Source organism: Passer domesticus, chromosome 5 (genome assembly GCF_036417665.1).
Source record: "Passer domesticus isolate bPasDom1 chromosome 5, bPasDom1.hap1, whole genome shotgun sequence".
NCBI lineage: Eukaryota > Metazoa > Chordata > Aves > Passeriformes > Passeridae > Passer > Passer domesticus.
Window position 1 is genome coordinate 12921877 of NC_087478.1, and position 17436 is coordinate 12939312.

Here is a 17436-nt window from a genome sequence, read left to right on the forward strand (position 1 = left end):
AAATATATCTCTCAGCCTGTCTCTAAAATGAAGTGTGGAAAATGTGCTTTGCTTCATTATCTGAAAGCTAACAAAATTGTCTATTTTAGATCTGAATAGCTGAGAATTCATTATCATGAATGCAAGAGAAACTCCCTTTAAGTACGTAATGTTCTTAAAATATGCATCAAATCCAAAATCTTAGATTTCACCAGGAAGTGAATAAGCAGGCAATGCAGATTGCAGTTTATACATATTCATATACTTCATCAAGGTATTTTGTACCACACATTTCTGCCAAGGCAGTCCTAGGAGCCAAGCAGAGTCTTTGTATAAAGTCTTTGGTTTGGAAAGTGTTAATGGTGTTTGCCCATGTAGGATTTGTTGTAATAACCTGATAGCAAAGTGATGAAAACATGAAAAATAGTAGGAAAACCTGAGTCTCAAAAGCTTTGAGGCTTTAAGTTAAACATGGGTAGTATGAATGTGTATGGGAGAAAGCAGTTATGTTCACCATTGTCAAATGATATAAAATAGATGAGATAATTATAAACTCCACACAAAGGTGCACTCCTTCAGAGAAGAATACTGACATCTTCTCCAGCCCACTTCCATCAGTGAGATTGCAATGTTATTCCTATGTAATAAATATATCTTGTCAAGAGACAAAAGACATAGGCCAAAATTTTGTAAAAAACAAACCAATCAAAAAAACCATACACCCCCCAACAAAGGACCTAAAGCACTGTTATGTAATGGCTAAGGGAAGGAAATCAGAACAAGTCATTCATATAAAATCTTCAGTGCTCTAGTTTTCAGTTTGACAGATATATTATTTCAAGGACAGGTACAGATTTTTTATTTTATGAGATGGTGAACCTGAAGCAATTATGCCAATTTGATCCTTTGAGGATCCCAGCTGATCTGGGCATTTCTGGTAGAGCTTTGGCAGAATGACCAGTTTTTCTTGTATTCTGATAGGGAACATGCATACATTAGTATATACGCTCCAGGCAGCAAAATTAGAAAGCAGAAAAGAACATGAAATGGATCTAAATGCCTATGCAGCAGTGTTAGAAAGCAAATAACCAAAATATTCTTAAAATAGCTTGTGAAATTTCAAGTGAAAAGAAGCCATTTAGAGTTCGTAAGAAGGTAAGCATTACTGATGTTTTGTGTCAGATTGTTTGGTAGCAATTTTAAGCTATGCTCTGGCTATAGCAGAATATCCCTTGGAGATGGTAATAAATTAGCAAAACAGGATGTTACTGCAAGTGGTGTTGGGTGTAGTGATCATGTTAAAAAAAAAAAAGCCTTCCAAATAAACAAACAAACCCCAACCCACCCTGCTAGGGCAGAAATAGACAGAATGTAGCTGAAGCAGGGCTGCAGGTCTTGGGTCTTGGCCATGTGGGAAGGACTGAGGCTTTGTAGCCTAGGGCATGGCCTAGGAAGGCTGACCTTCCTCATACATTTATTCCATTGGTATTTTCAGGCTCAGTTTTGCTTTCAAAAGGTATTGTCTCTGACACTTCTAGTTTTCATCATATATCCTGAGTAATCCAGGGTTGGGGGCAGCAAGTGCTCCCAACCAAGATTTCTACACATGTACACATCTTCTGCTTGTATGTAGACAAATTCTAACACAAATTAACTTTTTTACCCTGTGGTATTACAGAAGATTAGAAATATTGCTGTAAATGATATATATTTGTTTCCTCTTATCTAGATCACTGATTAGTTTTGATCAGATAATGACCAAGTGTACTGGTCACAAGCAATAACGAGGATGAATTTTAAGGGCAAGCATGCTAAGTAACAGGATACATATTTAGGATAGAAAAACTCATCAACATCTTCACTTTGTTGCTTCAACCTGGGACATTAATCTGAAAGAATAGATGTAAAAATTAAAAACAAGAAAAAAAAGCTAAAATCTTGATCAAGCCATTTGGGTGGGAAAAGATCAGCATTTGATTCTCAATAATGAGCTGTGACAGCCCATTTCACTGTGTTGGCTCATTGGTCTAACATATCAGGCAGCCATTTAATTTTTTTTATTTTCAATGTTTGTAATTACATACAGCATCAATTATTAATAAGAGCTAAAATCTCTTTAACTGATGTGGGTAGGAGAGACTTATTTACATCACTTTCAAGGTTCTGTGTTCTGACAGGTTAAATAAACAACTTGCAGAGTAACTCCAGCCAAAGAGTTGGTTTTTCTGGGGACCCAACTTCACTGGCCCTGAGCAAGCACACACAGCACAGGGATAAACAGAGGAGGCAGAGACGTGCCCAGGCCTGCAGGGCTGTGATCCTCTGTCCTGGGATGGCTGCTGTCACTGGAGTGCTGGAACGGAAGGACACAGCTCTTTAGGAAGGACAGGCAGCAGGGATGAGGGGAGGGTGTTGCCCTCATGCCAGTGACCAGCTGGAGGGCGTGGAGCAAAGTCTGGGGGAAAGAGGAGCCAACCCAGAGCCTGTGGGTCAGGATCAAAGGGAGGGCAGGGACAGGGGACATTGCAGGGGGGGTCTGCTCCAGCTGCCAGGCCAGGAAGCACATGAGGTCCCCTATGGGTGTTCTCACATTCAGAACTCCTGGTGTTCATGGGGGACTTCATCCACCCCAGTATCTGCTGGAAGGACAACACAACAGAGCATAAGCAATCCAGGAGATTCCTGGAATGCATTGGTGGTAACCCCTCCAGGGATAGGGGAGCCAACAAGGAGAGGTTCTGTGCTGGGCTTTGTTCTCACCACAAGTAGGATCTGGTGGGGAATGTGAATCTCCAGGGCAGCCTGGGCTGCAGTCACCATGAAGTTTGAGGTCCTCAGGGTGGTGATTGCGGTGCACAGCAAGCTCAGTACCCTGGACTTCAGCAGAGCAGATTTTGGCCTGTTCAGGGATCTGTTTGATAGAGTGACATGGGAGAAGGTCCTGGAGGCAAGAGAAGCCCAAGAAAGATGGTTAATATTAAAGAATTACCTCCTCCAAGCTGAGCAGTGATGCATCCTAACAAAGGAAATGGGGTAAGAATGCTAGGAGCCCTCTATGGATGAACAAAGAGCTCCTGGACAAACTCAAACACAAAAAGGAAGCCTACAGCAGGTGGAAGCAAGGACAGGTAGCCTCAGAAGAATTGTCAGAAGATTGTCTGAGCAGCCAGGAGTCAGGTTAGGACAGCTAAAGCCCTGAAAGAATTAAGTCTGATCTGGGATATCAAGGGCAGCAAAGAAAGCTTCTGCAGATATATTTGTCATAAAAGTAAGACCAAGGAAAATGTGTGCCTTCTCCAGAAGGAAATGGGAGACCTGATTATCTGTATATGAAGAAGGAGAAGGTACATAACAATTTTTTTGCTTCAATCTTTGCTGGCAAATGCTCCAGCCACAGCACCCAAGTTGCAGAAGACTTCAAGTCCCAGAAGGGACTGGGAGAATGAAGAACCACCTGCTGTAGGAGGTTCAGTATATTCTGAGGAACCTGAATGTGCACAGGTTAATGGGACCTGATGAGATGTATCCAAGGGAACTGTCCAAGGAAGTGGCTAGGCCACTATCCATCAAATTTGAGAAGTCATGGCGGTCAGTGAAGTTTTACTGACTGGGAAAGGGAAAACATAAGCCCCTTTTCTAAAAACGGGAAAAAAAGGAAGAGCTGGGGAACTACAGGCTAGTCATTTCTACCTCAGTAGATACATACAGTGAGATATTCTGGTTTCTGTGTATTTTAATCCTTTTATAGATGTATTGATGTCTGCAAAGACAACAATAATTATGTATGTATTTGTTTTGGTACAGATGGTTTTAAAATCTGTAGGTTAAATTTTTAATTAAAAAAATACATAAATTTTAGGGCATCCCATGAGATGAAGCCATTTTTTCTTGCCAACATGTACTTTTCTTGCAACAGCCAAATTATTTTCTCTCTCTTTTTCTCCCAGTAGCACATTAATGCTACCACTATAGTGTTGTTTCTCCCTCATCTTTGGCTTCTCAGTCAGTCCACAGGATTCACGGAAAGCCTGTGGTACCTTCATGCCTCACTGCCTGCATTCTGCTCTGTGTAGGAATGCACGTGTCCGTGTGCACTCTGTCTCCCTGGCTACAGAGCAGACTCAATTCCTTAGGGAGCCCTTTCTTCCTGAAGGTGTGAACTTGCCATGCCTTCCAGCAGCACACCTTTCCTTGGATGGAGCCAGATCCCTCTGTGCGCAGATCCTACCCTTTTAGGAACTGTGGGTGCTCTTCACCAAGGTTAGTCAGAGTTTTGAAATGGGTTCAGATATTCTTGAGATGTTAAGCTTTGTTTATTGGGAAATTTGGTGGCAGTGTTGCTGTCTAACCTGTCAGGTTCTTTGGCTGACTGGTACGTGCAGGAAGCACCTGTGGCTGTGATTTACCTTTTCTCTTTGTGTAAAGGCCAAACCTATGTGCTGCTGTTCTTTCATTTTGTTTTTAATTTAAAAAAGAAATCCTCTTCTGAGACTGACTTTTTTGGTGAGGGAAATACTAAAACATAACTCATGTATTTCATCATTGAAATATTACCATTGCTGTTAAATTTCCAGATTTAAATACAAATATTTTGAAAGCTGTGCTCTAACTGCTGTACTGACAGGACTGTTTGTCTTCCAGATAATAGCTGTGTATTTGCTGTGCTCATCCCTTCCTCTCATGCCTCACAGTTGTCATAGCCTTTCACAGAGAAAAGACAAGAACCATTCTCCACAGACCTGGCAACTTCTTTTTCAGAGTCATTTCTACAAACTGTCAGGGAGTTTGTCATGCTTTCCTTGAGATTTTGAGAGGTCTTAGTGTGAAAGTACATTAACGTAACTGTATTGTCTTGTGTTGGTCTCAGCCTCTGAAACAATCATTCTACCTGGATTAATCCTGAACTAAAATGAAAGTTTCCAGCGATGGAAGGAAATCAGAAGGGCCCCAAATTACTGTTATTATCTATGGTGTCCCAGCTTATCATTGTCCTGGGTAATGGGGAGTTAACTCTTATTTCCTCCATTTGGGACATGAAAATATGAGTCTGACTAAAGCATGTATTTTAGAGAGGCATTCATTTAGATTTGATTTTGCTTTTGTTCTGATTAGGTCATTCTACTTAATAATCTGTGAAAGAAAACAAGTGAATATTAACTAGCATAATATAGGAATGTGATTGCAATAGGCATAATTCAGAATTTTCTGAAAGTTGAGAACTTTGAGAAATAGGTAAGCTTGGAACTGAAAAGGTGGAACATATACTGCCCATGATCCTCACCAGTTAAAATTTAGCCTGGGATTTGGGTGTATATGATGAAAGGACCATAGATAAATCAAGAATAACTATTGAAAACAATAAAGTTAAATGTAATCAAATTAGACAGTGTGCTGAGAGCAGATTCTCAGCCTATTGTTCAGATTTGGGCTAGGTTTGACCCACTGACATCAGTGCTGTTCTTGAGAGCTTTAACACAGTTTTGCCCTTAATAGAATAGAAAAAAGAATAATTTGGATGTGACACTTTTTTCCTAAGTTCACCTGAGGCATTTGCACTTTCCACACGAGGAAGATGCATTATGGTGTGGATGTTTCTCTTTGTCTATCCATTAAGTAATGCTACTACATTAGCAGTATTCCTGCTTTATAAGTAAGGATGGGGTCTGGGGGGCTATGGGCTGCTAAATTGAAGATTTTAAACATGTAATAGCTTAGTTTAATTTTTGAGAGTTTTTTTTTTATTTATTTGAGTTTTGATTTGGTGGTGGGTTTTTTGTTTGTTTTTGGTGGGGTTTTTGTGGTTTTTTTGGGCGGTGGGTTTTTTGGTGTTGTGTTTTGGTTTTTTTGGTTTTTTTTTTAATGGGGTTTACTCCTTTGCCATATGAAGAAATTGCAGTGGCTAATTGAAAGTGAGGTTTGTGGAAAGTGTTCTAATTTTTACTAACACTAAAGATTAATCACTAATCCCCTGCCAGCCCTTGTCACTTGGAGCAGGCATTTTGGCTCTGTGTGTTTTTCTGTAAGAGAGCATTACCTTGAGTTGCTGTAAGGATGGCAGGAGTGTGAGCAGTCTGCTGTGGCCTCTGTCCCCCGGAGCAGCTGCAGGGAGTGGGGTGTGCTCACCTGGCTTGGGCACAGCAGGGTTCCCTGCATCTGCAGCACACCTGGGGATGTGTCTCTGCTGTGGTTTGCAGACCTGCAGGGAGCACCAGTTTGCAGGTCTGGCTGTCAGAGAGTGCTCAGGCATGTCCTTAACAGCCCCTGGTACGCAGAGCCTCTTCTTGAATCCCAGGCTTACAGTCCCTCACTTCTTAGGCAGGCTGCATGTCTAATGTCTGTGATGTCTTTAGCTTTTTATTCCAGGTGGCATTAATGGCACAAGAATCTCTGGCAGTTTCTGAAGCAAAAACATTTAAATTGTGAGTTTGCACAAAGAGAGCTTAGGCTATCAGAACAGGTTAACCATCTAGAGGATGCCTAGTTAGGTTCCTTTCATAGCATTATCTTATTAGTCTTGATTCTCTGCAAAACATCCCACAAACTCCCCTTTCCTCTGCTTACAAAGTTGTGCTGCTCTTGATCATTTACCAATTGTTTATATTTATTTGCTTGATCTCTATTGCCAAAGTATTTTAGAATCTGTACTTCATACAGTTCTCTGAGCAAGGATTTTCATACATGAATTTCAGTTGCTAACAAGTGACAGACTGTGGAATTCTCTCTTACGTAGTATTAGCAATCAAACTACTGGAATATGTCATATAAGTTTGTGCACTTTCAGATGGTAATTTAATCAAAACTTCATTAGGATACAGACCTCTGTCATTTCTCTCTCATACACACCATGCCCACCCTCTGATAATTTTCCCCTGTCAAGTTTGTAATAGATTTTGGTTGAAACAAAGTAGAACCTGAAGAGTCATGTATAATGTTGGAGTGACATCATGCTTGTAAACAAGATTCTCTGTGCATAGCTATACGTTCTTTGTTGTGGTGCAGCACTCCTTCTGATGCTGCAAAAAATATTAAATGTTACTGGACATGTTCTGGGTTTATCTGTACATCTGTTTATGCCTTTTAATGGGAAAAATCCTGCCTTTTTCAAGGGTGAGGTTTGCAGTCCATGAGTTTTGTTCCTTCTGTATTTTGCACAGATTAGTGGGGATGTGTGGCACTTGAGTTACTGTGTTATTTTTCTAGCAAGTTGTTTGACTTGAATAATTTGGAACAACCAACCCTCAGTGGGATGTCACTATAACCTTTAAGATGAAGTGTATTTTTGCTGTAGAGTTAACTTTTAATAGCCATGTAGGTATTGCCTCACACCCATTCCCTTCCCACGTTGACTCCTGCTGGAAAGCCGCAGCTGTGAAGGGCCGTGCGTCAGCAGTGCCTGTGATCTGGGATGGGGTAACCCTCCCACAAGGCTGCCTGGGTTTCACGTTGTGGGGAGCAGTCCTTGGGCAGCCTGCAGAGCACAAAGGCAGCTGCTCTCTGCTGTGCCTTCACGGAGTGTCCTGAGAACCTGCACATGGCTGAAAGGAGACAGAGTTGGGAAGCAGCTGGAGCAGCAGCAGGGTGGAAATCACAGTGCCTACGCACCACTTCTGTGTCTGTGTAACTTGGGGCTTGAACCTGTGCATTTAAGTACAGTATTCCTGTGTCCTGTGAGTGGGATTTCAAAGCTGCCCTCATAATTCAACCTGGATGCCAAGACTGTCTCCTGGCACCCTGTCTCTCTGGGTTCCTCTTCACCTGAGCTGTATGAATCAGGTCAGTCATCTCAGTCCAAACCTAAGAGTCAGCCTAACTCAGGTCTCAGTAAGGATGGTGGCTAAAAATAGATATCCAAGGAAGGTGGTAATCACAGGCAGAAAGTGGTGTTTCTTCCCTGGGAATCTCTCTGCTGTTCCTGATGCTGTGTGGCTCCAGGAGGAGCATTTAATATCCCTCATTGAATATTTCTGCCATTGATTTGTCCATTTGTTTCTGGGACAAGACTTTCCACTTCTGACATGTTTGAAAGATAATTTAGTATTTGTTTTATGCCTCAAGAAAAATGCATCTTAGACTTTCTTTTGCCTGCCTTACAATGCCAGACATGACCTGGTTGACCACTCATCTACTTTGTACTGAAAACACCTAAATTCCTGGAGGATTGATTATTATCTGAGACTTTCTTGTATGCTAATGCTTCCACCTTTCTGAACAACAGAAGTATATTGTGATTTGCTACCAGAAAAATAGAGAGTAGTTCAACTTGCTCCATAACAAAGAACTGTGGGTTCTGTTTTTAAATCTTCCAGTAACACATTTGGATGACCTCCATGAAATCCCAGTCTGGGCAGGAAGGCTTTGTCTGGGTGCTGCTGAAACACTGATTATTCACATAAGCTCAAAAATAATCAAGGTTCTGACATTCTTGCTATTTTTTTTTCTAACGGTAAATAATTTGTAAAATCTGTTGCACAATAAATTAAGCTACTTGTAGCCAAATAAAAGAGTGAAATTAGAATTATGTAGCTGAAAAACAACCTTTTTCTTTGACAATCCCTGTAACTTGTTTCAAATTATCTTTGTGCTATGTGTTCCTTTTTTTTTTTTTTTTGATGTGCTGAGGTAGCTGTCTAGAGGAGTTAAAGCTTCATATCTACAGATTATATACAGAGCTGACAGCCAAAGCCCTCCCTGAGTTTGGGGAAAGCTTCTGAATGGGAGCAAAACATTATTTTATGCTTTCTTGTTACAAATATGTCAGATTCCAATTTTTTTTTTTTTTAATATGAGCACATCTGCTGAGACCTGCTGCAAATTTACTTGCTTGAGGAAACAACTCAGCCATCTGATGGTGACAGTCATGACTGATGTCCTGAAATGAATTTGGCCCAGAACAGTAGTGACAAAATAAACAGTTTTTAGGAATCAAACAGTCCCCATATTACAAAACAGCAGTTGCATAAAATATGCTGTTTTGATAAAAATGCGTCTACATTTTTTGTCTTTTTATTTAAAGAAAAATTGTTCAGGAGAATTAGAATACATGTTTCAAAATAACTTTGCTGGTTGTGTTATTCTTGTGCTCATCTATATATGTGTTTGGGGTTTGTTACAGTTTATTAACTAGAAGTTTACTTCCTTGTGGCTAGCACTCCAAACCTCTGTAGTTGGGTTTCCCAGTGTATTTTTTTGCCACTTGGACCTGTCACTCCTGTATGTGCTTGTACAAACCATCTGTGACTGTGGTTCAGAAATTGTAGCTTTTTTCTGTGTTTTTGTCTCCAAAGGAATAAGAAGTCAGTTTGCATCTCAGGCTGTTGTTACTGTGTCTTCTGTTTTCTCAGCAATTTTTTTTCTCTTGGCTTAGGTGTTCAAGACATGATGCATAACTCCCATGTAAAATTTAGTGGGATAAAATAAAAAGGTTAATATTTTTCATTTTTCAGTTCTGTTCAAAACATGAAGAGCAGTTTTTAAGGTTGAATATTAATAAGCACTGTAAGGGCATACATTTTTAATGTGGCTGCTGCCCACATTTGAAATTAGGTCATTCAGATTTTCTTCTTGCTCTTTATTCCAGCAGTTAATACATCACATGAAAGTAGAGTTCAAGACCAGTGGTTTTTACTAATTAGAAGTCTGAAGATTGTATTTGCAAGGCAAAACATAAAACTGTTTATCTATTTTATCTCTAGTAACTCTTGAAGAAGCCCGTAAACCTAGAAATGAACTAGAGGCAAAGCCATGTGTTGTAATTCGTGTTTTGCAGTCTCTCCCAGTTGGAAACAAGACGGGAGTCTGATTACAAATGTTTGCATGCAGTTGGAGATGTGCCAGGATGGCACTATAAAACATTTGCACTGGGGTTTTGGTGGGGGTTGGCATTGTTATTGACTTACCTAAGGAGTTTTAAAGGTTAGTCAAAGCAAAAGTTGATCTTTTAATGGGATTACAAATTAATCTTTTTCTCTATGGGAGTATATTTAGTGCCAGATTTCCAATAGGTATATTTTGTAAAAATGAGGTATATTTTTTTACATACCCTGCTTTTATTATGGTTTGCAAGATGTCCATTTCTGTGCACTCAATGAATAATGGAGATGCAGATTTAAGTGTTTCGCATTCACTCATGAACACCAGTAAATAAAAGTAACTCTTAGAAAGCTGAAAATGGTCTCAAAAGCTTTTTAGTTAGTATGTACCATCTTCTGCAAAGCTACTTAAAAGTTAAAGTGAATATGAATAGGTTCCTATAAAGATACAAAAATAATACTTATCTGGTGTTTGTAGTTGTCACACTTTGTATGAAGTATAACATTGTTATGTTTAAAGCAAGTTAGACTACTACAAAAATAATCAAAATGTGTTGTTTTCTTTCAGCTCCAGCGGTAAACCGATTCACCAGACGTGCATCAGGTAAGCTGAATGGAATTCCATTTGTCTACATAATAGTTGAAACATTGTGCTGACAGTGATTGTCCTGTAGAATGTAATATGACATTTGTTAAAGTTCTTTAAAGATGTCTGACTTGGGCTAACCTCTAATTTGTTACCTGTTTCACTGAAAAATGTAGCCAGGTTTCAGGTCACAGAGCCTGTACAAGCCCTTCTTATTGCTGTGGAATTTACTAAAAACCTAAACTTTTTTATAAAACACCCTTTCCCCCTTGAAAATCATTTCAGTTCTAGCAGATCTGAAGGCTGAAAGCAAGAACTGAATGTAATCTGAATGTCAGCAGGGTTACCTTTCTTACTTCACAGACAGCCTGAAACTGCAATTTCGTGATCAGCTGTGCATGAAGAAATGTTCAGCTGTGTTGGAAATCTCACTGTTTTCCAAACCCAGGCTGGTTGGTGTGCATGGTGTGGTGCTGTGCTGTGCAGAGCTGGCAGATAGGGTTTGGAAGCACCATTCCCATGGTGCTGCTGTGTGCCTGTGTTGGGTGTGCACCTGCCTCAACCTGGTGCTGGTTTGTGCATTCTTCAAGTTAACTTAGTTCTTGCTGGCTCAGAGGGCTCTTTACCTTATTTCCATTACTTGTAATAGATCCCTCCAAGTTAATATTCTTGGCCTTTCCTTATTGTTCTGCTGTGTCATGTCCTTTAGGCTTAATTTTTGAAGGCTTTTTTTTCCTGAATTCTAAGGCCCAGAATCTAGATCTTATTAGAAGTACTCTGAATCTGAAAATGTGGCATAAAAGTCACCATGAAATGTAATGAGACTCATGGCTGACTCATAAGAGTCAGGAGAGCAGGAGATGTGAGCTATTCCTAGTAACTTCAGTATGCCATATTCAGTATAAAATGCTCTTTGTTTTCAACTTCAGGTCATTTTTAATAAATGTATTTCATAATGCAGTAATTCTATCCAGACTTCTAGTTTTGCTATTTACAACCTCAGTCCGGTAGCCCCTTATCAATGTAAAAATACTAGTGAAAATCCTCAGGATGACTGAGGAACTGTAGAGAAAAAAGGAGGTTTGCAGGATTGGTGCGTAGCATATAATAGAATCACACGGTGGTTTTGGTTGGAAGGAACCTTAAAGATCAGCCAGTACCTACCCCCTGCCATGGGCAGGGACACCTTCCACTGTCCCAGGTTCCTCAGAGCTTTGTCCAGCCTGCCTTGGACACTTCCAGGGATGGGGCAGCCACAGCTGGTCTGGGCAATCTGTGCCAGTGCCTGACCACCTTCACATATGTAGCACAAAGTAAGAAAAGGTAATTAATTCCAAATATTCTGATGCTTTAAGTTATGATAATACTTCATGAGTAGCTTGAAATGAAAGAAATGATTTGTTAACTGGTGCTCAGCAACAGTGAGCAGGGCTCTATGCAAATCACATTTCATGTTTTAAGGAGAGTGCTGCTGTGACTGATTGATAGCTGACAGTAATGAATGCAGTCCTTCTAACAGATGTGTGATATGCTCTTGCATTCAGAGAGTTTGATTGTTTGAAAAGCTAGTACTTGCACACAAAAAGCCCCCAATCAGTTATTCTTAGTGTTTATTTAATATTAAATTAACATTTATTTTTAAAAGGAAACTAAAAGCATAATATAAGTCTGAAAATTTTGTGCAATTATTGGGGAAATAATTTCTGTGGGGAATTAATATTTCATGTATTTTGGTCTTGTTGTGGAGAGATAGAACAGTTATCTTATTCAGAATAATGAGTCAGGTGGTGTAGTAAATCAGATGTAAATCATGTGAATACATTTCAAGCTAGAACAAGGAAATGCTGCAGTCCACTATGTGTACTGTTTTATTTAGTGGTAGCTTTAATAGTTAAGAGAACTATTTTTTCAAACAAGAAAACCTGTGAAAGGTGATAGTTCTTACTTTTCTTCTTAAATGATAAATGTCTGTCAGAGAAGTACAGTACATTTATGAAACTTGAATGTTAAAATATAAAATTAAAAACATAAATCAGACTATACTGATAATATAAACATTTCACAGGGGTGTTTGCAGTCCTAACCATGTTTTTAAATACCTTGTTTTTAATTGAACAGTTGTCTATGTAGATTAAGGCAATCAAGACACCTTGCAAGGGGAAAAGCTAGATGGTAGCTGTTGGGTTTGGGTTTTTTATGCTTGGTAGCTTAATGGCATTCTGTAGTCAGAGCTGATTCTCATGTTTAGGAAATGCCATATGTATTATGTAGGCAGACCAAATGAAATGTAGGGGTTTTTTTTCCCCTCAAATATGAGCTTCTCCTAATTTTAGGCTGTTTGGCTAAGAGTTATTTTTAAATTTGAAATGTGCAATATTGTAGATTCTTGACTGCTTTTGAAGATTTTCTTCTGGTGAATATTTCTCCAAGCTAGTGGTGAATATTCAGAGATTTAGCTCTGGAATGTGGTTTCATGTTGCATCTGATTCATGATATTGCAGACTGATTCTGGGAGTGTGTGACTTCAGGGTGCCTTTTTGTCATGCCTCTGCCCATAGGTTCTCTCTACTTCTCTTGCACAGACCTAGGAGTTGTGCTGCCTGAGGGTGGATTGATTTGAATAAAACAGAAATACATGAGGTTCTGGTGTGTTGATTTGCATTGGGTTTCCAACATTTCCTCACAGAGAACAGTAATTCTCTACAATGGGTATTTTGATATTTCTTTTACTCTTTGGGTAATGCCTAGTATTTTGCTTGGTTGCATAAGATATAGTTATTTTTCCTAACTGAGCTAGAAATTAGGCACCCAGAGCTTAATTGCTGAAGCACCTACTGAAAATAATACAGCACAGCATTTATTATTTAACAGCTGTTCCTGTTAACATGCTGAGAATGTATTAATGAACTGTCATTGGTATGTAGAGGAAAAAAAGCAGAAGTTAGCTAGGAAAAATTAGCTGTTCTGGAATTCCAGCTCTTACAATTTATTGAGCTACCTAATTAGATATCTCTGATGTGTGTTTATTCATATGTATGTGTATATATGCAATGTAGGCTCTATACATAAAATACACTTATAGTGCTGGTGACAGCTACTCACGGGCTAGTTAATAATGCACTCCATTTTTCTAGGCTATGCACAAAGAATAATAGATATCACACTCTTAAAAAGAGGAGTTTAGTAAGAAGAGGAGATTAAAAATACTGTGTAGAGCTAGAATGAACAATGAGACAGCTGCAAGTAGTTAATCCTTTATTTTTCTTTTCAAATCTGGTGGCACTAAGATGAAGAGAAAGGAAAACAAGTGTTGAGACGATCAAGAGACTTGGGTGTGGGAAAAAAAAAAAGGGGAGCATGAAGGGCACCCCTTTGTCCTTCAGATGGGATGTGGGAGGTTCTGTGCAGCCTCATACAGGGGAAAATCTGGGAGCAAGTTTGCCAGAACAATTTATTCTTTTACTTTGTGTAAGTTGCCAATAGGAAGAAAGTTACAAAATAAGAGTTTTGGTCTGCAGTATCCTGAACCATTGTGTGGACTGGATTAGTCATGCCCAGAGTGGTATTTATATATATATATATATCACTGCTACTTTTCAATTTAATAATTCCTACAGGAAGCATGGCAACGTATTTAAGAAACATGGTGAATTTTACTGCATTTAGACTACAGGAGTCCTTTTAGTGAAAGAATGGCTAATTGCTTTCTGAAATAATGGAAGAGCATAGGTGATACCAAATTAAATGGTTAAATATAAACTAGTATTTAGGAAGAGCAAAGTGACATTGCTAGCCAATAATAGAAAATGTCCCTAGGAACAATATTTCACTTGTGATTTTCAATCAACTCAACTATATTGAGTTTTTCTTAAAAAGATTGGCACCCACTTTCCTGTGGCATATTAAAAATTGTCAGAGAAAGGCAGCATACTGAAATGAAGTGCTATTCCCTTTTATAGAGTAAGGCAGAAGCTGGGGTTGTACCAAAAATAATGATGTGGAATTAAACTGTAAAGTCCCCTTTGAAATGCTCAGGTAGGATGCAGTGTTGTAGAAGCATATCAAGTAACAGAAGAAATAATAATAATAAGAAGAAATGAAGAACTTTATTGATGAAAAAATAATACCAGTTATTTGAGAAGAATCACTGGTTCTGCTTCTTCTGAGTGATGAATATTCCCCAAACTGCATTCAAGTGATGTTGGATTCAACTTTGTTCATCACACATGTGTAGTTAATCCCAAATTTGAAATGTCTAATGTCACATTTCTGAGATAAGCAAGGACACAGCTGACTTACAGTGGTATTTAATACTGAAACTCAGTTAGCACTAAGGCTGCCATTGTCTTGGTGAGGAAAGCCAGAAGGAAAAGAGCTGTCAGAATATGAGACTGTATCTACATTGCATGGACAGAGCACAGTAAAGAAGGCATATTGTGCCTTTCAGGGTCCTCCTTACAATTATGATCTCTGTAACACTCAAATCCTTTGCTGAATAACAATAAGGGCGTGGTGCACTGAGCTGGAGGCACCTTAGAGCCACTGGATCAGGGAGAATGCTGTGCTTCAGTCTGGTCCTGGTTCTGCTTAAAGCACATATGTCATAGAATATCTTAAATTGGCAGGAAAGAACAACTCCTGTCCCAGCACAGGACACCCCAAGAGTCACACCATGTGCCCAAGAGCATTGTCCAATGCTTTTTGAACTCCATCACATTTGGTGCTGTGGTCATTTCCCTGGGGAACCTGTTCCATGCCCAACCACCCTCTGGGTGAAGAAAGTTTTCCTGATGTCCTCCTGAACCTAAACCTTCCTGGCACAGCTTCATGCTGTTCCTTTGGATTGTGTTAGTGGTCACCTAAATGAAGAGATCAGTGGCTGCCCCTCCCCTTCCCCATGTTAGGAAGCTGTAGAGAGCTGTGGACTCTCCCCTCAGTCTCCTCTAAGCTGAGTAAGTCAAGTGACCTCATCCACTCCTTGGCTTTCTCCTTCAGACCCTTCACCATCTTCATAGCCCCCCGTTGGAATAATAGCTTTAAATCTTTAGTGTGTTGAGGCATTGAAAACTGCTCCCAGCACTGGAGGTGAGGCTTTAATTTGCTCTTGTTTCCTCTTATACTTTCTGGCAATGTGAGAAAAGTTCCTGTAAAAAAATGAAGTATTAACATAGCCCTAGAGAAGCTTAAAGAACATGCACATTTGCCTCCACTCCTAACCACTGTTTTCACTCAGAACATTTGATAAATAACATCATGATGTTAAACTGGGGAGTGTTTGTTCCTGTCCTGTTGTTGTCTTGAGATTTGTTACTTTTGATGCAGATCTGAAGAAGAGCCTCTGTGCTTGGAAGCTCTTTTGCCTCCTTCTGGGTTCAGTTGTTTCAGCTGTTCTAGTGACAGATTCTGCCCATTAAACTTTTTTTTCTCTCAATTGAACTGCATGTATACAAAAACTCTTCCATACTACAGTGCATAGTTAGACAGTAGTACTCTTGTTCAAAAGAAAACAAAATTCAGGCTATCTGCATTACTTCAGGAAGTTTTTAAGTGGCTTGTGTTCAACTTTCATTTATTCTTCTTTTAAAACTTCAAAACCTGAAGCATAAATTCTAGCAGGTTGTATCAAAGTGTTTTCTTATATATATGAAAAGCAGAGGTTGTATATGAATTTTTTAGAGCCCATTGATGGAGCTGAGTTACAGAAACAGGCAAACTGTTGCAAATTAATACGATGCCAGGTTTTACATACAGCTGTGTTTAAGCTGTTTTTGTCATAACACTTAGGGCTTAATAAAAGAAGAGATTTCGCAGATGCATACTATAAGGCCAAGTTTGAGGTGGTGGAAGAAGAGAGGAAAAAAGGCAAGGAAAGGGAATGAGGGAAATGGTAGGAATACGTACATAAGCCTTGGGCTCTGTGATAGGTTGCTATAGAGAAGGCTCTCAATATTTGTCCCAAGGAGGTGGCAGGGAATGAAGGAAGTAAACAAATAGCAATTGGCCTAATTTTTACACACACAAATATTTATGCTATGCCTTGAGGAAAACTCTTCGACTAAATACTTAGTAAAGCAATAGACTAAACTGCACAGAAGTGTTGTGTTATCTCAGAAGTTTAAAAGAAAGGTAACACCTTTCCTTGAAGGAATAGAGGTATAATTCATACTGCAGCATTGCATAGATGATTTAGATGGATGGTTTAGATGATTTACTGAAGTTCCATGTATATTTCCATGTTTGTTTAGATGTCTTTGCAATACCGTATTTCTTGACTGCATTTATAAACTGACGAAAATGTGCAGAGTAATCATTTTTAAATTGCACAAGATGGTAAAGCTCAATAGCAACTGTTTCTTTAGAAAATAGGGGAGTTGTGTTTTGAGTTCACAAATTACTGTGTATCCCTCTTTATGGGAAATTGTAGTTTTTTCCTGCTGTCTTAGTATAATCTTTGAAAAGCATTCTGCATGTGGTTTTGTATCAATAAAATTAATCACTGTAGTTTTTTCAGCTATTTGGGCTGGTCTTGTTGCAGACATATGAAACATAAACCAGAGACTGGTGTTGAAATACGAATCAAGTTTGTCTTTAGGGACTGTTGCCTGGCCTGTTTGAGGAAGAGCTCAGACAACCTAGCAAGGTATCAAGTTGATAGGCTGGTTGACCAATACCTTTAAACTCATTTTTGTATGTAACTGGTACATAAGATGGGTATGGGAAGGTGTGTTTATGCATCAAGCCCTACCTGCAGCTAGCAGTGTGGCCTCATCCATACCACTATTTGGGAATGGTCCTGTCTGGGATGGTGCCAAGGACTGTGCTGGAGCCTGGTCCGGGTGAGTGGGTGTGGTGGAGGCAGCGGTGTGGTGGTTCTGTTCCGAGCCAGAGGGAGCACTTGGATAACGCTGGTTCTGAGCTGGAGGGAGCACTTGGATAACGCTGGTTCTGAGCTGGAGGGAGCACTTGGATAACGGCTGGCTCCGAGCTGGAGGGAGCACTTGGATAACGCTGGCTCCGAGCTGGAGGCAGTGGTCCGATAACGCTGGTTCTGAGCTGGGGGCA

The 17436-nt window shown here is 39.6% G+C and overlaps 1 protein-coding gene across 1 annotated transcript in view; it reads left to right on the forward strand.

The window, feature by feature from the left end:
• Positions 1–17436, forward strand: part of PRKAR2B (protein kinase cAMP-dependent type II regulatory subunit beta) — a 74999-nt gene that overhangs the window by 19009 nt on the left and 38554 nt on the right. Inside the window, exon 2 of the mRNA XM_064422020.1 lies at positions 10357–10392. Within this exon, the coding sequence (XP_064278090.1) occupies positions 10357–10392 (36 nt within the window). The remainder of the gene's footprint in view (positions 1–10356; positions 10393–17436) is intronic.